General features: G+C 40.8%; 1 protein-coding gene across 1 annotated transcript in view; it reads left to right on the forward strand.

The window, feature by feature from the left end:
- Positions 1–21412: 21412 nt before the first annotated feature.
- Parp1 (poly(ADP-ribose) polymerase 1) overlaps positions 21413–23880 on the forward strand; it is a 44342-nt gene continuing 41874 nt past the window's right edge. The window contains exon 1 of the mRNA XM_027954734.2: positions 21413–21704. Coding sequence (XP_027810535.1) covers positions 21585–21704 — 120 coding nt within the window. The 5' untranslated portion in view covers positions 21413–21584. The remainder of the gene's footprint in view (positions 21705–23880) is intronic.

Consider the following 23880-nt stretch of genomic DNA (forward strand, 5'->3'; position numbering starts at 1 on the left):
TGAATACAGATAGAAATCTACACGCCCTGGCTGTACGTGGTGGCGCACGTCTGTAACCCCATCTAATTGGGAGGATCACGAGTTCGAGGACAGCATGGGCAGTTTAGCAGGACCCTGTTTCAAAAGTTAAAAATAAATAAAATAAAAAGGACTGGGGATGTAACTCAGTGGTAAAGCACCCCTAGGTTCAAAAACTTTTAAAAAGTGGAAATCAGATTAGAATTATGCAACAATTTCCAATGCAGCACTGTTTCATAAACCCAAAGGTTCCCAACTGGGTTGTAATGTAACTGGTTTGGTGAAACTATTTCCCTTTTGGATTGATGATCCATCTGCAGTTTTTGTTTGTTTGTGTGTTTTAGTTTAGGCTATCTCCACTCCCACACACACCCCTTTCTTTTCATCCTTTAACAAGAGAATGGAGAATCTCTGTCTTGTGGCTTTGATTTCATTTGAGAAACTGATCACTTATACCTTCAGCTTAAGCTATGAGCTCTAGGCATTTCTTCCCAGGGTGACTGGTGCCACCACAAGGAAGCCCCATTCTTGACAGAAAATCAGCATCCAAGACAATTGCAAGAGCTTGGAAAGGAACATAATTTTCAGAGGCAATTGTGAGTTTTGTTATGTTGGCCTTGCATTTTAAAATAACTGAGCTTATTTGCTCTGTGAGAAATGTACTCAGTGGATACTGGTCTATGTGGGCAGAGCTGCTGTGGTGCCCAGGCAAAGGCCCCTCTACCCACCACCTCGTCCACCACCCCCAGAACCCCCAGCCAAGCACTGTGCACATAGGAGGGGCTCCACCAGCACTGGACAAACTGGATTAACCTGATAATGGTGGCATGCCACCATGGACCCCGCTCTTCATCACTCCTTGTTGGACTTGCCCCTACATTTTAATTTATATTTTTTTTTAGTTGTAGATGGTGCTGAGGATAGAACCCAGTGCCTCACTCATGTTAGGCAAGTGCTCTACCATTGAGCTACAACTGCAGCCCTTGCCCCTACATTTTGAAAAGCAAATTAAAAATAAATTCTTTGTGGGTATGTAAGGGCACAAATAGGTGAAGATGATAGGAATGCAAAGTGAAGAAAAAAATCTGTAAAATGGGTCCATTGTACTGACTCCCCACATACTTTATTTACCAAAAATCAATCTGCCTGCAGCCCCGGCTGGCCTGAAGGGACAGGAAATGTCACATTCCTCAACAAACTGAGGTAGGTAGGTAATAAATAATGGAGGTTGAGAAGATGAGGGCTGGTTATCAAAGAAAAGACAATGGATTGCTAACAGCTAACCTCCAGTACTTTCCTGCTCAACCAGTTGCTAACACCTCTGGGGTTGGGGATCCCACTTCCCAGCATAACTGATTACCCCTGAGCTCCTCCTGCTTGCCCTTAGGCGTGTACAAAGGAGAAGAAAGAAAGGTGGGGGGCGGATTCTGGTGTCTATAAAAGAGCAAGACACACCCCCTCCCACAGGCACCCACTTCTCTCCAGAGAAGTCTGTCTCTTTATTAAATAAAATTTGTTTTCTACACTTGCCTCAGTGTTTGTTTGGGTGTTTAATCTTCAACTTTAATTAGGACAACAAGAACCTGATCCTAATCTCCAAGTCTGGTATCACATATTTAGGTATCATGAATCATTAATTCATTCATTCAACCAATGTTTACCAAGTACCTACCTACCATGTACCAGATGCTAGGCTAAGTGTTAAGAATACAAAAGGATTTACATGCAACACTTAACCTAGATTGCAGAATAGGACAGCTGTGCTATTCATTTTTATTTCATTCACTCATTCAGTCACCGGGAAATGAGGATATAAAATGAGTAAGACTCTCAAGGAGAAAATGCTAGTCCTCTAAGAATATGAGAGAGCAGGAAATGCAATGGTCATGATAAGAGCAGGAGGCTGCCTTTATTTATTGTTCATTTATGATCCAGAGAAACTGTTTTTTCTAAGTTGTCTGTCCCAGGTGTCCCTTTGGAGGAGATCTATGTTCAAACATTGTCAATCACTTAAATAAAAGTAGAGCCCCACTACCCCACTACCCCAGTAGTTGGTGCAACTCCACCAACTACTGCTTGGCATGCAGAGCTGCCAAGAAAGTAAAACTGCCAGGGGCTAGGGTTGTGGCTCAGTAGTAGAGCACTTGCCTAGCACATGTGAGGCACTGGGTTCGATCCTCAGCACCGAATAAAAACAAATAAAATATAGGTATTGTGTCCACCTACAAGTAAAAAATACATACGTATGTGTATGTATTTTTATTTTTAATTTAAATGCTGGGCATGGTGGTGCAAGCCTGTAATCCCAGTGGCTCCAGAGGCTGAGACAGGAAGATCTCAAGTTCAAAGCCAGCCTCAGCAAAACAAGGCACTAAGCAACTCAATGAGACCCTGTGTCTAAATTAAGTGCAAAATAGGGATGGGGATGTGGCTTGGTGGGTGAGTGCCCTGAGTTCAATCCCTGGTAAAAAAAAAAAAAAAAACCTGCCAGAAAGTCAGGGAGACCCTGGGAGAAAAGCGCAGGGCTCAGACCGCTCCTCCCCACCCACCAAAACTTCTCTAACTTATTGAGATGGTTCCTTCTGATATTTATGGGCAGCAATGGACACAAAGACTCTGGTATAGTCTTGATCTCAAATGTCTCCCAAAGTTCCATGGGTTAAAGGGTTGGTCCCCTGCTCAGCGCTATTGGGAGGTAGTAGTATTATGGACCATGTTATATGGGCAATGACCAAACAGACTCCATTTTACCCTAAGAGTCTTTGTCATATAAGAAGTGCTTTTCCCCAAAACTCTTCCTCTGCCATCCTGATCCTGCTTAGCACACACTGCTTAGAAAAGCAAATGTTTCTGTTCTTCTTATACAAGGTAAAATTGTTCTCTTTTTGGTTCCCATTTTTCTTGGACAATGTACCCTGTCAGAAAATGATTGTCTAGACATTAATGTCTAGACATTAGTAACCATTCTGTAACTTGTACTCAACTAGGGTCATTTTGATCCCTTCCCCTTCTGCTTATGATTTTAGATCTCATGATGTTTGTTTAGGGTCTTGAATCATAGCAATAGGTGCTTATGATTAATGTATTAACATGCTTTACTTATGGTATAAAAGGTGTACTCAAACCCCTGGAGGGGGTCAAAGGGTGTAGGCTTGTAGCCTGCCCCTTGGCCTGCCAGCTGGTGAATAAAGATGATTCTGTCTACTGCTTTAAGATTGACTCAGTGGGGGGGTGGGGTTTGGCTCAGTAGAACACTTGATAGCATGTGTGAGGCACTGGGTTCAATTCTCAGCACTGAATATAAATGAATGAATAAAATAAAGGTCCATCAATGTCTAAAAAAATTTTTTTAATACATTGCATTAAAAAAAAAAAAAAGATTGACTCAGTGATTTGTTGCAATCTCACTATAACATTTTGGAGGCCCCAGCAAGATGATAACTAGAGTCAAGGCTGTGACTCTTGGATTTACCAGAGTCCCCCATCCTCTGACAGAGAGAGGAGCTCTCCCTCTCTAGATGTGGGAGTCTCTGTTTTGTGAGGGTCTGGACCTCCTGTGGTAACCAACTCCAGCCTGCCCACAGGAAGCTCTGGTGCCTACTCACATCTGTAAATCCAGAGGCTTTGAAGAAAGACGGAACTGCATTGTGTTTGGGTACATCATTTGTTCTCTCTGTTTAACTTGATTGTAAAGCATTAAAGGTTCTTGATTGTAAATCTTTCAAAGTGTATCAGGGGCTCTCTTCTGGGGGTGTATCAAGTGCTTGATTGTAAAGCCCAAGTGACCAGGAGTCTGAGGAGACCTCCTTGGTCAAAACCCAGTAGCCCTGGAAGATAGACCATGTCTGAGGCTGGATTATGTGGAGGAGAGCGTGTCTGTCTTTTGTTTTTGTCTTATCCCGTTTGTTGTTTGTTATTGTTTAATCCTCTTTGTTACTTTATGTCTCCATTTCGGTTTGTTTCTAACATTTTTTCCTCAACAGTTTGCCCTAGCAAAACTTGCCAAAATTTTTGTTTTTCACCTTCCTTTTATTTCTGCCTATTGGTTTAATTGTTAGCCTTTCATGGGAAACTGAATCAGAACCTGGCCTGATTACCAAACTGGAAAAAAAATGGTTAAAAGGCCCCAGCTCACTAAAGCTTACATTAAAAATGTAAACGGCTGCCAACACAGGACTGAAGGAAAAACAAATGTTGGTGTTACTTCTCCCTGGCCACGACACAGGAAAAGAAAGTGATTTCAGGGCTCTCTCTCTTTCTCTTTTTCTCATTCACGCTGCTTTACTCTCTCCCTCTCTCTTTCACATTCTGCCATATCATTTTGTCTAGAAAAATTTGGTTTCTGTCTCTCTGTCAGCCCCAGATATTCACAGAAAACTCCCAAAACTTAAAGGATTTGCAGGAATGAATAACTTTCAAAAATTGGAGGTAAGCCAAAAGGTTTTAAATATGACAGTCCAACTGATAAAGGTTTTTCAAAATAACAGTCTAAAATTTTATGGAGAGTATCCAAGAGATCAGAAAAACCATTTTAGAACAGGACCCCAACCAAAGGAGACTACTCTCCCAAGGAGAAATTCCTTCAGGGAGAGATGGGTCCCTGGCCTTTGTCTGTGATCCCTAACTCTTTTCACCTCTGATGGGTGGGACCACTTAAGGACAGAGGCCCCGAAGGCTTTTAAAATTCTGTATTGTTTTAGTTCATAATTTTGACCCAGTGCGCCTAGGTTATTATTTTTTTTTCTGACCAGACCTATTTTATCCCACTATAAAAGTCTGGTTTTGTTAAATATACTCTGGGTGGGGCTGGGATTGTGGCTCAGTGGTAGAGCACTTGCCTAGCACATGTGAGGCCCTGGGTTCAATCCTCAGCACCACATAAAAATAAATTAATTAATTAAAAATAAAGATATTTTTTTAAAAATCAAGAAAAAAACATTTTAAATAAATATACTATGCTTTGTTCACAGGCCAATTTACAAGGGTTAGCTCTCAATCTCATAGGTTTTAAAAATAAGCTACAAGGCCTTTATTTGTTTGTTTCGTGTACATCAGTGTATTGTCATGTCTACATATATCTGGTGCTAAAATTGACATATGCACTCATAAACTAAAATTTTTTTAAAAAAACAATATATCCAAATACCTTTGGCTCACATAATTTAAAGGGTTCAATTTAAATTGGGTAAACAGATAAATTTATGTCTATAAAATGTCTAATATCCATTGTTTCTAGGGTTTTTCTTCAACAAAAAAGAGATGGCTAATTCTGTTCAACACACTTGTCTGATATCTTGGGTTTTGTTTTTTTTTTTAATATTTATTTTTTTTAGTTTTTGGTGGACACAACATCTTCATTTTATTTCTATGTGGTGCTGAGGATCAAACCCAGTGCCCCGCGCATGCCAGATGAGCACGCTACCACTTGAGCCACATTCCCAGCCCTGATATCTTGGTTTTTAAAAAATAAGTAAATTACATTTAATATATCTGAAATTAATCATAAATGTGTTTGTTATAGATATCTGATTGGTTTATAGAGTAAAAATGCTGTTAAATATAACATCAAGAACTCTTAACTCCTTGAATTCCATAGGGTAAAATACTTAAACATTTTAGTGTTTTCATAAATTGTTCAATAAAAAAGAGGATTAAGCCGAACGTAGAGATACATGCCTGTAATTCAAACAGTTCCTGAGGCTGAGACAGGAGGATGGCTAGTTCGAAGCCAACCTCAGCAAAAATAAGGTGCTAAGCAACTTAGTGAGACCCTGTCTCTAAATAAAATACAAAATAGGGCTGGGGATGTGGCTCAGTGGGCGAGTGCCCCTGAGTTCAAGCCCCAGTACCAAAAAGAAAAAAAAATAGGTGTGGGGGGGTTAAAATCACTTTGTGTCATCACTAAAAACAAGGTTACTAAAAGTCCCAACGGGTATAATTATATATACAAAGGGTCCAAAATTTCAAATACATTTCAATTAAAGTACATAAAATATTTCTTCTTATTAAACTAATTTTTCTAAATTCAGAAATTTACAAAGGTTGTTTCAGAATATAAATTTTAAAAGGGGGTCAACAGATAGGAAAGAAAATTAGAAGGTTCTAGGTATAAAAATATTTTTAGTAAAAAAAAGTTTTTTTTTCTAGGTAAGAAAGTCTTTGTAGTAAAGTTGTAATACATCTAAATAAACAACCAGAGGGTCTAATCAAGTGATTAAAAGGTCTATATAAATAAAGGGTGAGTTTTAAAAGGTTTGTTTTAACTAAGTTGGCTTATAAATAACAAAAACAGTTAAAGCTATTCCAAGTTTTTCCCTAAAGTCAAATATTAATGTACTGATAGAAACCAAAGTTTGATCTATATGTTAAAATGACAAGGATTTCTAAAACTCTAATTTATTAAGTTTTATTCTCTATTCTTAAAGGAATTAGATTATATACAACTCTGGTTAAACATAAACTGTTATTTTAGAGTATTGTACTACATTACAAAGACTAGATTTTTCTTTAAAAGCTAAACTTGGTTAATATAAAAACATCAACGTAATTGTGGTGCTATTACTCTTCTTTATATATTAAATGTGTTCATATCTTCCAGGTATACAAGTCTTTAAAAGTAAAAGGTTTAAAGGAACATTTTATCAAGCTAGTGTTCTCCAAACTAAACTTGTCTGTAATGGTAATTTTGGATTTATAAAGATAACAAATTTTATTAGAAATTTATTTATATCATTTAATGTTCTGTGACCAAATCTAAACTTTATGTTATCTTTTACACTGAGATATAAAAATATAAAGGTATTTCTGAAAGATAGCAAGAGCCTGATCAGTTTAAAGGTTAATATTGTGAAACATTTTGCAACTTTTTTCCACACCAAAAAAGTTAAAGGCTCTTAGCCTTTCTTTGGTTTATGTTTTAGATGTAATGTCGTGTTGTATTAGCTAACACTCATACAGACTCAAAAAAAAAAAAAACCAAAATATGTAAACTTTATAAAATGATATTTAAAGAGAGAGACTAAGATCAGCTTCAGAACTAGAACACTTTACTTAAGATTTGTAAAAAGCCCCATGTTGGTAAAGATGGTGCCAAGAGCGCTTCTCTTCCGGGAGCTCAGGTCCATGATGCACTGAATGGCAAGCGAACCATCACCTCCAATCCCTGTGAATGGCGCGAACTTTGAATGGTGCACCTCCAATCCCTGAAGTGGAGGGAACTCTCAATGAAGAATGAAGACAATGAAGAAGTTACAGCCCACTCGCCTTCTACTCCTCATCCTGCTTTAAGCCCATAAATATCTACACCCTGTTCGTGCTCTCTCTCACTCTCCCCCTCTCCTCTCTCCCTCTCCCCCTCTGCTCTCTCTCCCTCTCCCCTCTCCCATCTCTCCTCTCTCTCCCTCTCCCCTCTCCCATCTCTTCTCTCTCTCCCCTCTTTCCCCCTCTCCCCCTCTCCTCTCTCTCTCTCTCTCTCTCTCTCTCTCTCTCTCTCTCTCTCTCTCTTCTCTCTCTCTTCCCCCTTCTCTTCTGCAACTGCCCACTATGGTCCTGCTAATAAAATCTGGGACAGGTTTTAGATTTGGTCACAGAACAATCTCAGATAATTTGAGATATTAAGCCATCATCTATTGACAGATAGTAAATAAAAGGGGTAAAAATAACTTTGTAAGGGTAAAAGAAATTGAAGTTAAAGTGTAAAAGTTAAAGGGTAAAAGACCGGGTGTTGTAAAGTTTCTAAGCTGCAAGGTCTGAGTTAAAATGTAAAGGGGGTATTGTTAGGTTTCTATGCTACCTGCAAAACCTGAAATTTCTGTAGCTGTTAGGACAATGCTTGGAACCGCCCAGTAAACATTTCCCCTGACTGTTTGGTTGTTTAATAATTCAGGGCTCTGTGTAACTGGTCACGTAGTCCTTTAGGCCCTAAAACCAATCAGTTTGAATGTGTACCCTGTTTAGAAATGACCTGTCACTCCAGCCTGACCTGTTCCCGCCAATGAATGAACTAATCATGTTTAGGAGTTGTTGTTCAATTTTCCCGCGCCTCATGATGATTTGTTCTGATGTATACAAAGCCCTGCGCCCTCCCCAAAAAGTGTACTTAAGCAGTGCTCAGCCCCTGCTCGGGGCTCTGGGCTGCTTTCCCTTCTTGAGTGGGCACGGAGCCCCAGCATGCTGGTTCAATAAATCCCCTTCTGCCAATTGCATGAGTGGTCACTTGGTGGTCTCTTTCTCTGACGTTTTGCGGGACCCTTACAACTTCATATTATAAACATTAAAGTTTAAACTCAGTTCTCTTACTTTAAGACTGGTGAAACTGGCTTGCTGTATGTTTTAAGATCAAAGCTTAAAGATTAAGTCTAAAATACAGGATTCAAGAAAAAACAATATTTGAGTTTGCCCTCTGAGTTATCTTGAACCTAGGAAACAAGGGGAAGAGCTCTACAACTCTGGATCACATGACCTACCAATCAAGGAGATTACTAGACCCTAAAAAGAAAATCAGTCAGTGCTCATACTGCAAAAGAGGAGGGTCATTGGAAAGGGGAGATGGTACTGCAAAAGAGGAGGGTCATTGGAAAGGGGAGATGTCTGTGATGCTTCCAAGGAAAGCCTTATGGTCAGCAAGAATTTAACCCATTCTAGTGCAGATGGCACTAGTAGAGCTAAAAGGCTGCTCTTGAGCTCCCTGAGAGTAGACCCCAAGGGAACTCAGCTGACTGTTAACAATAGATAGGAACAAGGTCAGTTTGACCATCTTGATCTGAAAGACTTAGCAAAAACATTAAAACCAAAACACAGCCATTCCTGGGCATTAAAAAAACAAACAAACAAAAAGAAAACACAGGAAGGGCTGAGGTTATGGCTCAGTGGTAGAGTGCTTGTTTAGCATGCATGAGGCACTGGGTTCGATCCCCAGAACCACATAAAAATAAACAAATAAAATAAAGGTATTGTGTTCATCTACAACTAAAAAAATAAAAAAGTAATTATTTTAATGTAACTTAAGATGTACACTTGTGTTAGCCCCCCGCCTCCAAGAATAAGTAAGACCAAAGGCTACAAAAGAGAGAATATTAGGCAGAAATGCCTGATAACTATCAAGAGAAGTTGCCAGAGTCAGAAGTTTTTAGTCAGTTTAAGGCCTACAGATCTTCCTAACCTCCTACACAGGTAGGCTTAAACAATGTTTGCTAATATAATTATCTAGCCCTAATAATAAAGATAAAGGGATCTCTACTAAACACAGAGGTCATGCCAATAAAAAGACATTTTACAAAAATCAGATGACATTAGGTAACTTAACTAGATATTGTGTTTACATTCCTGATAACTCTAGCAATGTTAAAGATTTACATTCCCAAATAAAGGCCTTATTAGATTTTGTTAGGCCTTGTTACGGGGATAACTTCTCAGCTCTTCCACCTTCTGGTAAGAGATTATTGATTTCTATCATCTTCATGATATTCATTGACATGTTGCAGATGCTGCAACATTTATTTTGTATTAATCATATTTCAGGGGCTGGGGATGTGGCTCAAGCGGTAGCGCGCTCGCCTGGCATGCATGCTGCCCGGGTTCGATCCTCAGCACCATATACAAACAAAGATGTTGTGTCTGCCGAAAACTAAAAAATAAATATTAAAATTCTCTCTAAAAAAAAAATCATATTTCAGTACTTATGTATTTTTATTTCTCTCATAGAAGCACCCATCCCCAGATGACTTTAAACCTGTTCTTCCTGAACAAGACTTTTACTGTGGACCCCTCAATCAACTGAGTTTCTAAAAGGGGATTCCAAACTGCCTGTACCATCCCACATCACCCCCTCTCAGTTCAAAGCAGGAAGAGCAGTTTTCACCCTTTTCCCTACAGCAGGAAGAGGTCCCTAAAATTAGAGGAGAAAATACAGCAAAAATTAAAGACACTCAGTGTAGTTAGGTAATTGGGTCAGATTACAAAATGGAGACCAGTTTGGGTCCAAAAAGTTGGAGACCACCTCTAGAGATTACAACAAAAATGTCTCCTTCAGAAGAATGACATCCCTCAATGTGGTGATAATTACTATCCAAAGTACATGTATGAAGACACGAAGTGTTGTGAATATACTATGTATATAACCAGAGATATGAAAAATTGTGCTCTATATATGTAATAAGAATTGAAATGAATTCTGCTGTTATATATAAATTTTAAAAATTACATAAAAAAATGACATCCCTCAAAAACCCCAACCACCCTCTAAAGATAAGACTAAAAAATGTTAATCATGTTTTTTTCTCTTGCTCGGACTATAAGACCAAGAAGCTAAAACAATACATTTCATCTGTCAAGCTAATGTATATGCATGGCCATTACAATCCCTTACCTAATTTAAAAGATAAATCAAGGGTTTGACTGTTTCTAGCAAAGGGGGAAATGTTATGGGCCAGGTTATATGGGCAATGACCAAACAGACTCCATTTTACCCTGAGAGTCCTTGTCATATAACAAGTGCTTCTCCCAAAAACTCCTCCTCTGCCATCCTGATCCTGCTTAGCACACCCTGCTTAGAAAAGCAAATGTTTCTATTCTTCTTATACAATGTAAAAGTATTCTCTTTTTGGTTCCCATTTTTCCTGGACAATGTACCCTGTCAGAAAATGATTGTCTAGACATTAGTAACCATTCTTTAACTTGTACTCAACTAGGGACATTTTGTTCCCTTCCCCTTCTGCTTATGATTTTAGATCTTATGATGTTTGTTTAGGGTCTTGAATCATAGCAACAGGCACTTATGATTAATGTATTAACATGCTTTACTTATGGTATAAAAGGTGTACTCAAACCTCTGGAGGGGATCAAAGGGTGTAGGCTTGTAGCCTGCCCCTTGGCCTGCCAGCTGGTGAATCCAGACTACCAGCTGGTGAATAAAGACGGTTCTGTCTCCTGCTCTAAGATTGACTCAATGATTTCTTGCAATCTCACTGGTTCCTCCAAAATGGCAGAGTTTTCTCATGGGAGAAGCATTTCTTATATAATAAGGAGTCTCAGGATAAAATGGAGTCTGTTTGGTCACTGCCCATATAGCCTGGCCCATAACAATAGAAACTTAAGAGGTGGACGGTGGTCTTCCAGTCACTTGAAACATGCCATTGAAGGGAATAATGGGAAACACACCACCCCCCCTGTCTCTCTTTCTCTCTCTCAATATCCAGGCCATGTGGTAAGAAGTTTTGTTCCTCTACTCACTCTCTACCATGATGTACCACCTCCACACAGACCCCAAAACAACCAGAGTCCAACCAAGTATGATCTGAAACTTCCAAAAATGTGAGCTAAAAATAAGCCTTTTCCTTTTATAAGTTGATTATCTCAGGGATTTGTTACAGTGGTGGAAAGCTGACTAACACAAGTGCTAAAGGTGCCAGGTGCTCAGACCATTGGGAGGATGATGGTTCAGCCAACTTATGGCCTTTATTTTGAACTAAACAGCTAGAATCTCATAGCCATGTTCCTAACATCAGGGTTACAGAGATGAACAAGAATAACTCAGAAAAGGAGCCAAGAGGCTTTGCATACAACCCAAACAGTGATCTCCGAGGAATCTAAGCTTACTCTCAAGAGTAAATAGGAACAAGGTCAGTTTTGACCAACGTGGTCTTAAACATCTGGCAAGAGAATATCACTTAAGCACAGTCCTATAAGGACATTTAAAAGGAAAAATAATGCTTTTTTTTTTTTAATGTAACTTAAGATGTACACTTGTGTCAGCCCTACCAAAGTAAGTAAAGCTGGAGGCTCTAAAGGAAGGGCTCTTGTGTAAGAGTGCCTAATAATAATGATCACAAAGGAGTTGCAAGTTTGTCCTGAGTTAATTTGAGCCTGATTTCATAGACTTACAAATCTTTTAACCTCCTACATTAATAAACTTGATCTCTTTTCACAGATATGATTATGATTTTCTGTTGTCATGGTTTTTAGAGACTGGCTGAATTACTAATTGCTTTTGTGCTAATTGTTTACCAAAAAGTAATGCTTTGCTGCCTTGTTTATTGTTGGCTTAGCATGATCCCTGCCATATTTATGCCCTGTCCAGTCACCAACATCTGCCACTAAGGACTTCTGGACTTCTCTGATGCTGACTACCCTTAACTGTCCATGCCCCACTTGATGAAGAACAAGCACTTTGGATTACTTCCCCCAACTTCACCTCCTTTTAGCAGGAAGTACCTTGGAGATATCATCACCCCTTTTTCCATAGAAAGAGAATATAGAAATTGACAGTGGTCCACTTTATGCTTTGAATATAGCCCTTTCTTCTCAGCCTCTGTGATTTATTTTTAAAACGAACTCTTCCCTCTCTCCCTGCTCATCCCTAATCTCAGGGGACACAGAATTGCCTTTCTTCCCCACTTTAGGCAGAATTGTGTGCCTGAGTACATACCCACTATAGGAATGAAGTAATTCAGACTTTAGGGATGGTACCAGAAGATCTCAGAAATGACTATCTCCCTAATTAACAAGTGAATTATAACTCTAACAGAGAACACATGCCTTTGAATCACTCCTGTTCCTGCTGATGGACAGAATCACAGCCTCTGGGACAGGAGTCTCCTGTGCTTCTCCTTTGCTAGCAAAGCAATAACATTCTTTTCCTTTTGCTCAATAATAATAATAATAATGACTCAGAGCCCTGCCTGCAAGATGCCTGCTTTCTAGAGCAGTCACCAAAACATAATGGAGTAGGATTTCAGGTGTTTGTCCTTCCTTATGCTTGAAATTAGTGTAGTTTTGGTTTGTTTTTACAAATTTCATGCATTATTCATATAATCAGAAAAAGAGGCATCCAACCTGTTTATAGTATGATTTCTTTTTTAAAAAAAGGGGGGGGGGCGATACAAAAAATGGTCTGGGATGTAGCTTGGTGTTAGAGCAGATGTTTGGCCTGCACAAGAAGAGAGGTTCTGTTTTAAGGTCCTTGCTTAGCATCTGGATGGCCATCTTAAGTGACAGCGCCATTTTAAGAAAAAGTTTCGCTTTCCCACCCAAGGGCATTTCTGAGAAAGGTTCACCTCATACCAACCCCACCCTTAACCGACCACTCTAATCCCTGAGCCTGCCCCATAAAAATCCCGATCCCCAAGCCTGTTTTGCCTCTCTCCGTCTATGGAGAGATATACCTTTATTTGTCAGCTCTGACAAATAAACTCTCGTGTCTCTCTGCCTGGTCTCTGTCTTTCATTTCTTGCTCGCCCATCTTCTGGTTCCTCGCTTTCCTTTCAGATTCAATTCCTAGCACCAAAAAATGAAAAAAGAAATAAGACAAGGAGGGGGAGGTGGTGTGTGGTGGAGGCAGCCATGGAAACAGAGTCCTGTTCCTCTCACTCCACATAGGTCCCCGCTCCAATCCACCCACCACAGCTCTCTGAGCTGCTTTTCCCTTCCTTCATCATACAACAGCCTTTTTGTCTCCAGGCTCACTCTTTTAACAAACCAAAAATATAACATATGGTAAATGGCATTAAGAAGTTAAGAGCAAACAAGGGAAATAAAGTAAGAAATGTTTATATCATTAAAAAGTAAACAATATGAGGAAATTTTTAATGGGCAAAAGGTAGTACAGGAAATTCAAAGAAGAAGAAACTGAAATAGCCAACAAAATATAAAAGGACTCAACCTTACCAGACATGGTGATGCATACCTTTAATTTCCAGCTACCCTGGAGGCTGAGACAGGAAGATCACTTGAGTCCAGGAGTTTGAGGCCAGCCTGAGCAATGTCTTGAAAGAAAGAAAGAAAGAAAGGAGAAAAAAAGAAAGAGGAAAGAAAATATACATACATATATACACACACATATATATGTATATATATACACACACACATATATATACACACATATATGTATATGAAACTTTATTGGTAATAAAAATAACATTAAAACTGACAATAAAACAATACTCAGTACTAAGTATATGCAAAGATATGGAACTACTAGAACTCCCCTATCCTGCTTTTGGGGGTATAAATTGGTACAACCAGTTTAGAAAACTTTGGAAGAATTTATTAAAGCTAAAACTAAGCAAACCCCATGATGCAATAATCCACTCCTGAGTAAATATCTAACAGAAATTACACAAAGAAGAATGAAAAGATGTACACATTTCAGTGGGCAACAAGACTTGAAATATTCCCAAACCTGAAAACAGCCCAAATATTCACCCACCAAAGAATAGAAGGTAAACTGAGGTACAGTCACTCAATGGAATAGTACACAGAGATGAGAATGGACAAACTGCAGCCACACCCAAAAATATGGAGATTCATAGGCTTAATATTGAACAAAATAAACAAGCACAAAAAAAGACACCTAGTGTATGATCCCACTCACATGATGCTCAAAAGCAAGCAAAACTGAAAAGACAGAAGTCAGAACTGTGGGAGGTAAGAGCTAATGGCTGGGAATGGGCAGGAGAGATGCTCAGGAAAAGCTGGGAGGGTTCTCTATTCAGAATTGGCTGGTGGTCATGCAGTAAAAAGTTCACCAAACTGTACCCTCCAGGTATATACACTTCATAATTTTTATGTTATTCTTCAAAAATATCATTACAAATAAAATCAGGAAATCATTAGATCTTCAAAATTTAAAGGATTATGCATTTCCCTGCACACTCAAAATAGTGGATAATGTTAGTTTCACATGTTGCTAGGGGACATATGATCCCCTACAGCTTTTTCAATGGTCAACTTTGTTTTTGTGTTTTTTAAATTTGTTCTAATTAGTTATACATGACAGTAGAATGCATTTGGACACAACATACATAAATGCCATCTAACTAATCATTATTCTGGTTGTCCATTATGTAGAGTTACACAGGTCATGTAATCATATATGCACATAAGGTAATGATGTCCAATTCATTCTACTATCCTTCCTTCCCACATACCCCCTCCCCTCCTTTCACTCCCCTCTGTCTAACCCAAAGTACCTCTATTCTTCCCTAGCCCCCCTCTTATTGTGATTTAGCATCTGCATATCAGAAAAAACATTTGGCCTTTGGTTCTTTGGGATTGGCTTATTTCACTTAACATGATATTCTCCAGCTCAATCTAATTACCAGCAAATGCCATAATTTCATTCTTTTCTAAGGCTAAGTAATATTCTATTGTGTATATATACCACAATTTCTTAATCTATTTATCTGTTGAAGGGCACCCAGCTTAGTTTCATAGTTTAGCTATTGTGAATTGAACCGCTATAAACATTGATGTGGCTTCGTCACTGCAGTATGCTAATTTTAAGTCTTTGGTTATAAACCTTGGAGTGAGATAACTGGGTCAAATGATGGTTTCCATTTCAGGTTGTCTGAGGAATCTCGAAACTGCTTTCCATAGTGGTTGCAGTCCAATTTGCATCCTACCAGTAATGTATGAGTGTATCAAAGGTCAACTTTGAATCTCTAAACAATTTAAATGTACATACATTATCAGTCATATTCCTTCTAGGATTTGTTAGTCAGTTAGTTGTCCATTATTCTAACAGAATACCTGAGATAATCAATTTAGGAAGAGGAAGGGTTTATTTTGACTCACTGTTCTGGAAGGTTTTTTTTTTTTTTTTTTTTTTTTTAAGAGAGAGAGAGAGAGAGAGAATGAGAATTTCAATATTTATTTTTCAGTTTTTGGCGGATACAACATCTTTGTATGTGTTGCTGAGGATCGAACCCGGGCAGCACGCATGCCAGGCAAGCGCACTACCCCTTGAGCCACATCCCCAGCCCTGTTCTGGAAGTTTTAACCCATGATCAATTGGCAACAGCTTTGAGCCTTTGGTGGTACATCATGGCAGAACAAGCATTGTAGAATAAACTGCCTCATGGTGGAGAAATGAAAAAAAGAGAGAGGAAGAGTCCAGGGTGTCCCTATTCCCTTCAAAAGTATGGTGCAATGACCTAACACTTCCTACGAGGTCCCATCTCTTCAAGATTCTACTGCCCAATCACCTCCAAAGAGTGCCAACCTAAGGACCAGGTCCTCACACATGGACCTTTAGGGGACATTTCAGATCCAACTAAAGCAGAATCTATCACAGAAATAATAGCAGAGTGGCCAGAGTTGTGGCTCAGTGGTAGAGCACTTGCCTAGCATGAGTGAGTCACTGGGTTCAATCCCCAGCACCACATAGAAAAAATAAACAAATAAAATAAAGGTATTGGGTCCATCTACAACACACACACACACACACACACACACATATATTTATTTATTTATTTATTTATGTTTATATTTATATATGAAATAATAGCAGAGGTGTGCAAAGACAATGCATATGGATGAAAACAGCAGTATTATTTTTTAAGAACAACAACAACAAAAGGAAACAACTTAAATAATCTAAACATTTTTAAAATTAGCCTAGTAAATTGAGAGATTGAGAGACAGATTAAGCACAGTTCTTCAATACCCATGCAAAACCAAAGTCAGAGAGAAAATATATTAAACTAAGAAGGTCGGCAGCAGCTTATTACTCACCTAAACTCACAGCCCAGATGTGGAGAACACCATGCAAGGACACATGGGGGCACAATATGCCAGCAGGGACTGCAGGAGGCAGGTTTTACAGTGACAAGAAGTCCAGGTGACCCTTGATTACCATGGGATTAAGTAATTGGCTTGTAGGAATTGTTCTGAAGCTGATAAGAAACTTCTCTGTTGGGGGAGGGGGGTGTTTCCTGCTGGGCAGGGGGCTATCTAGTGAGGCCCAGGGCTATAAGATGGATCTTAATTGTCCCTCAAAGGCCCCTGTGTTAAAGACTGAGTGCTATTGGAAGGTGGTGGATCCTTAAGAGATGGGGCCTAGTGGGAAGTCTAAGGTCATTGCAGATGTGCCCCCAAAGGGGATAATGGGAAGCCAGCCCCTTCCTGTCTGTCCATATCCTGGCCATAAGGTAAGTGGCATTTTGCTCTACCACATACTCCCACTACAATGTGCTACCTCACTACAGGCCCCAAAGCAATGTGGGCAACTGATCATTGGGCCAACCAACCATTGGGCTAAAGCCTCCAAAACTATGAGCCAAAATAAGCCTTTCTTCTTTAGGGAGTTGATTGCCTCAGATGTTTGTTACAGTAATGAAACTAACTAATACACCCAGGGAATCCACAGTTAGGTCTATGAGGTTTAAAGATGGCAAAGCAGTACATGGAATCATAGGTCTTATAAAATACAGTGGACTGATCGGGAAATGTGAACCTCAGAGAAACTGGATGTGTAAGGGAACACCTGGGTAACTGCACGAGAGGAGTCTGCCACACAGCAGTATGGGAAGCTGCAAACCATAACAACAGTTGAGAGAAAAAGGGGGGTTCCTGGGCATTGGGCAAGATAATGAAGACACATTCAATATAGATAAGGGGACTGGAGGGGCTTTGGGATCCCCAGGAGAAATGGGAATTCTTGCAGCCAGGAGAAAGCCCACCAGCACCCCCCACCTGCCCTCACCTCCCACACACATAGTCATTGACCTGAACTGGGTGCGGTGACACATGTTTGTAATCCCAGCATCTCAGGAGGCTGAGACAGGAGGATTTCAATTCAAAGCCAGTCTCAGCGACTTAGTGAGGCCCTAAGCAACTCAGTGAGACCCTGTCTCAAAATAAAAAGGATTTGGGATATGTCTCAGTAGTTAAGGGCTCCCTGGTTTCAATCCCCAGTACCAAAATTAAAAAAAAAAAAAAATCAGAGAAGTGGAGAACATTTCTGTTAAAGAGAAAGGAAATCACTATACGCATGGTAAGAGTTCCCTCATGAAGAGAAATGAACATTTACATCCCTCCTAAAACAGAAATGAAAAAGATGCTCAGGATTCCAGGGCATCCAAAAAGACTCCTTTGGCTTTTTTCTTTGTATTCTGAGTACTGCCCCCAAATCAAAGGAGAGACTGTCTTGTCCATTGGCAATAACTCAAAGAAGCTGGGAGAGAGGTTAGACAACCCTGTACTTATGGTATTTTCAATAGCCACCAACTTTGCCTGGTCTATTATCAGGGTTGTAAATTGACATATTTACAGGGATTTATAGCAGTAGCTTCTTGTTGGTTCATGGCACAAATTAGTTCCATACGAGGATAGTGGGTTTTTTTCTTGAAGAGCTTTCTGTTCATATAAGCTCATACAGGGTAAATGAAATTCTTACACTGTTATCTAAATAGCCCTTTGCAAAAAAAAAAAAAAAAGCAGCTACTTTGTGAACATTCTGAATGCTTCTAAGTAAATAAAACTGTTTATTAGTTTCTCAAAAACCAATTGCAGCATTATAATGAGGAACAAACAAAATAATGTTTATGAGAGCCCTTTGTAACATGAAAAGCTACACAAGTATGAAAGAATATTATTAATTAAATAGCTGGACTGTGCAGAGAGAGGGCCAAGTGTGGGGTTCAGCATTCTTTCAACAAGCGTTTTTGAGTGCTTGGCACTGTTCCAGGCACTGAGGATACTGCTGTGAGCAAAAGAAACAACAATTTCTGCCTTCATGGGGCTTCCAGTATAGTGAGAGAGAAAAATGATAAACATATACAGACGCATAAAATATATTGTTAAGGGTAATAGGTGTGCTGGGTGAGGTGGAACATACCTGTAATCCCAGCAGCTCAGGAGGCTGAGGCGAAGGAATGAGAGTTCAAAGCCAGTCTCAGCAACTTAGCAAGACCTTGTGTCTAAATAAAAATACGAAGAAGGGCTGGGAATGTGGCTCAGTGGTGGAGCACCCCTGGGTTCAATCCCAGGTACCAAAAAAAAGAGTAATAAGTGCAAAGAAGTATATAAGCAGCATCTCAGCTAAAGTAATCAAGGAATACCTGGGGATGGACAGACCAGGTGGCTTGTGAGCAGAAGCTCAATGAGGTAGCGGAGTAAACTGCATGCTGGCTGGGTGAAGACTATTTCAGAAGAGCAACAGTTGATGCAAAAAAGGTTTTGAGGTGGGGAGCTATCTTGAGGTGCTTGAGGAACAGGCAGAAGACCTGTGAGGCTGCCATAGAGCTCCCTCTCTATGGCAGAGGGAGCTATAGAGAAGGGGCAGCAATGAATTTTGAGAAGTGGGCAAGGACCAGACCTGAACAAGGGGATAAACTTGGATTTTATTCTAAGTGGTGAAGAATCTCTGGAGGGTTTTGAGCACGGAGGTGACACAGGTTGACATATAAAGTGACTGCATATGGTTTCATGGAGAAAAGATTGCAGGAGGACAGGTATTGAAGAAGGCCAAGTAAGACACTATCTCAGAACCACAGAAGACCACAGTGGCTATGACAGTGCTGGGGAAGGTGGTGAGAAACCATCAAAGTCAAGATTTAGTGACTTGAGACAGATTAGAAAGGAAAAAAGGTGATACCAAGGTGTTTGGCCCAAGTAATATGGAGAATGGTAGGCCATATCCTGATGTGGGGAGCAGAGGAGAAAGTTTGTCTCTAATTGAAGTATATACTAAGCCATCATTCAAAAATATTGAGCAGGCAACTGGACAGGATTGGTTCTCCTTAGGATTCCAGGGCAGGAATTCTTAACCATTTGAATACGTGCACAGGACAATTTTAGTGGTCTCAGGAAGCCTATGGACCCCTTTCAGGAATAAACATCATGTAAAAAATTACCTGAATGCAATAATATCTTCCAGAGACACTCTCAGGCAAGCTATCCCAGAACCACAAAACAGAATGCTTCAAAGACCAAATTACAATGCTGGAATTGCAGGGCTTATTGAATTAGTTTAGAACATCTGGTTTAAACTACCTGCAAAAGGAAAACTTGTTAGGATAGATAACATTCACAGGATAAGGTACAGAAATGTAGAAGAACCATGTGTTCAACTCTGTGGCATCAGCCTGCCCCACTAATGGTGAGATTAGAGGATAACAGCTGAGGATGTTCTTGGTGGCTCAATACAAGGTACTGTGACCAGAGTCCAAGGCCAGACTCTGGGGGTCCCAACAAATCAATCTGGCTATTTTCCCCCCAAACCAAATGGGGACAGAAAAGGGAAAGGGATTTTAATCAACATGGCCATATTGGGAAGGCAAAGTGAGATAAAGCATCTCAGTCCTGATTTCGTACTTAGTTTTCATAAACTTCAGTTTTAAGTGCAGGAAGAACTGGGGAAGGGGCTGGAGATATGTATAATTAAGCAGTCTTGGTCAAACTGTGAACTGGTTCATCATTATTTCAGTTCTGGTTCTACGAAATAGCTCCAGAGAAATTCTTATCATTGAGGGCAATCTCCATTTGCTGCTCAGGATATTTATCTATCAGATCTATGATCCTAAAAAGGGGTGCAATTTGAGATGATTGCTCTTGCCTAGTGGGCAGTCTCATCATGAGGTAATCTGCCTGCAATGCTCTGCTACCCAGTAGGACAATAACGGGAGATATCTAGGCACTGCTCCAGGAGGTCTGGAGGAGGAGAGTTTAAAGGCTGGCAATTGAATGTCCCTGAAAATCTTGAAAATACTCTAATCTTGGTGTCCTTAGTCTTAAAGGGGGACAAAAATAGGTAAATTTAGGGCAAATAAGCTGTATAACCAGTTTATAGAAGTTCACCTGGCCACAGCTGTAGCTTGCCAACCAGCCTACTGAACAGCCATGGATTTTATCTGCATTTTGGGGGCAGAGCATATGGATGACAGAATGGGACCAAAGGATAGCCATTTAGAGATGACATAGTTGCCAAAGCAGAGGTGGAATGAACATGTCTTTTGGTTACTCTCTAAGTAAAACTCTTAACATGTTTCATCATGGATGCTACTTATTCCATTTACCTTCAACACAGCTAACAGGTTACTAACTTTTAGGATTCTACTGGTGTCTCTCAACCTACTTGCCTACTTAACAGCTGTATCTCTTTGCTTGTTTTTCTTGTTTTCCAAAGCAGAAGTGAACAGTCTAAAATATGGCACGCTCACCATACAATGTATTAAATGAATAAAACAAAAGGCATGGAACTAAAAAAAGAAACTTTGTATTTGAAAAATACAGTTCTACATCAAATAATGAGTTCCACAATTTTCAAGTAGTGATTATCTTAATAATTTGAGTTCTCTCTAACTCTAAAGTGGTATGAAAACACCTGTGAAGTGCAGGCGTGGTGGTGCACACCTGAAGTCCTAGCTACTGGGGAGGCTGAAGCGGAAGGATCGCTCGAGCCCAGCGATTCAAGGTCGAGTAACGAGATCGCGGCTCAAAAAGAAAAATCCGCAGTGACTATTGCTACTGTAGCGACCCGTGGCGCTTAGACACGCGGGAACTCAGACCCCCACCCGCCTAGGAAAGTTCGCCCCTCCCGGCCGGCAGGGGGCACTCCCGCCGCTGGCCCCGCCCCTAAGCGCGGGCGCTGGGGGCGTTCCCGCCGCCAGGCATCAGCAATCTATCGGGGAGCGGCGGTGGTCGGCGTGGCGTGCTCGGTAGCGGCTTTAGGCGCCTGAGCACTTGCGGAGAGCAGACTGGCGCGGGCGGAGTGGTGAAGCGGCTGCAGCGGCGGTGTATGTCCAAGTTGCGGTGTCTGGTCCCAGAGCCGCAGCTGCACGAGCGAAGGGATGGCCGAGTCTTCGGACAAGCTCTACCGAGTCGAGTACGCCAAAAGCGGGCGGGCCTCTTGCAAGAAATGCAGCGAGAGCATCCCCAAGGACTCGCTCCGGATGGCCATCATGGTGCAGGTGAGGGGGTGGGGGGAGGGACGGAGCCGGGCGCTCGGCGCAGCCCGGGGCGTCCCGGGCCGCTTTGTGGGCAGCGGGATGAGGCGCGTGGTCCCACCTGGTTAACTGTGTCGGGGCAGGAAGGACGGAGGACCGTCTCGGAACGAGCCAGGCCTGTGGCGCTGCCGCCGCCCCCCGTGGCCCTCCCGGTCGACCCTTCCGGGAGATTTTGCTGATCTTGCAAGAAAAGCCCGGGAAATAAAGAGTTTTCAGCTAGCGGTACCATCTGCTCTGTAAAACTAAGAAACCACTTCTTTCTGGGTGGCGGAGTTCTTGTGTTATTGCCATTCGCCTCGGGGAAGAAAACAAAATCTGTGCTACTCTGATTATGACCTACCTTCTGGAAGATTTTTGTCCTACATGGGTGGTGTCTATTGGCATGTGAGGATTTTTTTCTTTTTTTCTTAAACCTATTTTTGGCTCTCATTTCAACACCCACACCCTCTCCTTTTTTATTTTAATTATGCAAAACTGCAAGGCAGTTTCGTTTCCATGTAGTGAATTCACTTTGGACCTGATTTGTGATTGAAAAACCTTTTCCTCAAACTTTGCAGGTTCACAAATTCATTGTCCATGCTTTTGCAGCTGTCTGGTTTGAAGAAGAGTGGCTCTTGGGGCTTTCTTATCTAGGTTCTTTTGAAAGATTGGGGGGTCCCCTCTGGTGTTCTCTGAGGCTTCCAAGGTGGTTAGGGAAGTGTCCAGGTGCTGCAATGAAGGGGTGGGCTAGCAGGCCTTTGCCAGGGCCAGAGGTTCCTGCCTTCTCAGGTTTCCAGTTTGCTGTTGTCTGCCTTTGAAATTCTGGTTCAGTGTTGTCCCATTCCTCCCATCTTCAGCATAAGCTGTTACCCAAGCTCAGTGCTAATGGTCAAGATAATTGATTTCCCTCTCTGCCCTGGACTGTAATGTGTTTCACGAATGACCTGATATTCCTCAAGGGATTTTTCAGTACTTGGGTAGAGGGCAGGAAAACATTTATCCAGTGGGTACCAAGGGCCAACTGTACTTCTGTTATCTCATTTCACAATATGGCAGGGACTGAGGCTGTCATCATGGAATCTTCAGGGCCTTCTGTCTCAGTACCTGGCACAGTACTTTTTCATTCTGTAGACATGTAAGTGCCTCATAAGCTCCAAGCACTGTTAACTAATACCTGTAATTACCGTTGGTGACAGAAATCACACGTACTGCTAACACACCTTTGCTTTGCTGCTGACATTCAGGATAGAAAAAAAAAATGATTTTATTTAGAGGTTAGGGAAGACAGATGTAGTTTGTTTATTTTTTAACAAAGAGGATAACAAGAGAATCAATCCTTCTGAGCTTGGTAAATATTGCTGTACAGGGTGGGTGGTACTTGGTGGAGCTGGGCACTACGCAGTGTGCCCAGGAGAGAACCCAAGATGTCTTAGCCAAGTGTGGGAGCTTTAGAGTTCTTGTTCACAGAAGTAGGGCAGGAAGATGAGACTGGAGAAATAGATAGGACATAAGATTTGAAGAACAGTGAAGAGCGAGTCTCTCCACCACACCCAGGGTCTTTGATCTTTACCCTAAATGTATAGGCCTGCTCTTAAGTTCCCCCTGCTAGTGCCAGGGGTTCTTAACCTGGGTCTGTGGGTGACTGAATAGAACACAAGAGATCCCCAAGTTTAGGTAAGAAAAAATTCACATCTCATCCTTACTAATCTCTAGATTAAGTTCATTATTTTCTCCAGTCATCAATATTAGCAGCAAATCAAAGGTATTTTACCTGGGACTTTTGTCACAACAAGAGACATTTTCAAATCACTTTACAGCTGGGGATTGCTCAAAATAGCATACATAATCGTGACTACTTCAGAATTACCGTTAGTTATGAGTGGTAAAGCTTGTAGGTTAATGTACCCCGAAAGCGCTTTTTTAATGTTTTGATAATTATTTCAATATAGTTTCCTGTGTTTATTATGCATTTAAGGTGTTACTCCAAAAAAAGGACTTTCTTAGGCCTCACCTCCTAGGCCTCACCATTCAGCCAGATGATCCTCTTAGTGGGAAGTATGGGCAGAAACCCAAGTATAGCCAGTGTTCTGAGAAAAGAAGAGGAGGAGGAGGAGGAGGAGGAGGCTGCTGCTGCTGCTGCTGCTGGGAATTCCAGGAAGGT

The sequence above is a fragment of the Marmota flaviventris genome, chromosome 12 (assembly GCF_047511675.1).
Source record: "Marmota flaviventris isolate mMarFla1 chromosome 12, mMarFla1.hap1, whole genome shotgun sequence".
Taxonomy (NCBI): Eukaryota; Metazoa; Chordata; class Mammalia; order Rodentia; family Sciuridae; genus Marmota; species Marmota flaviventris.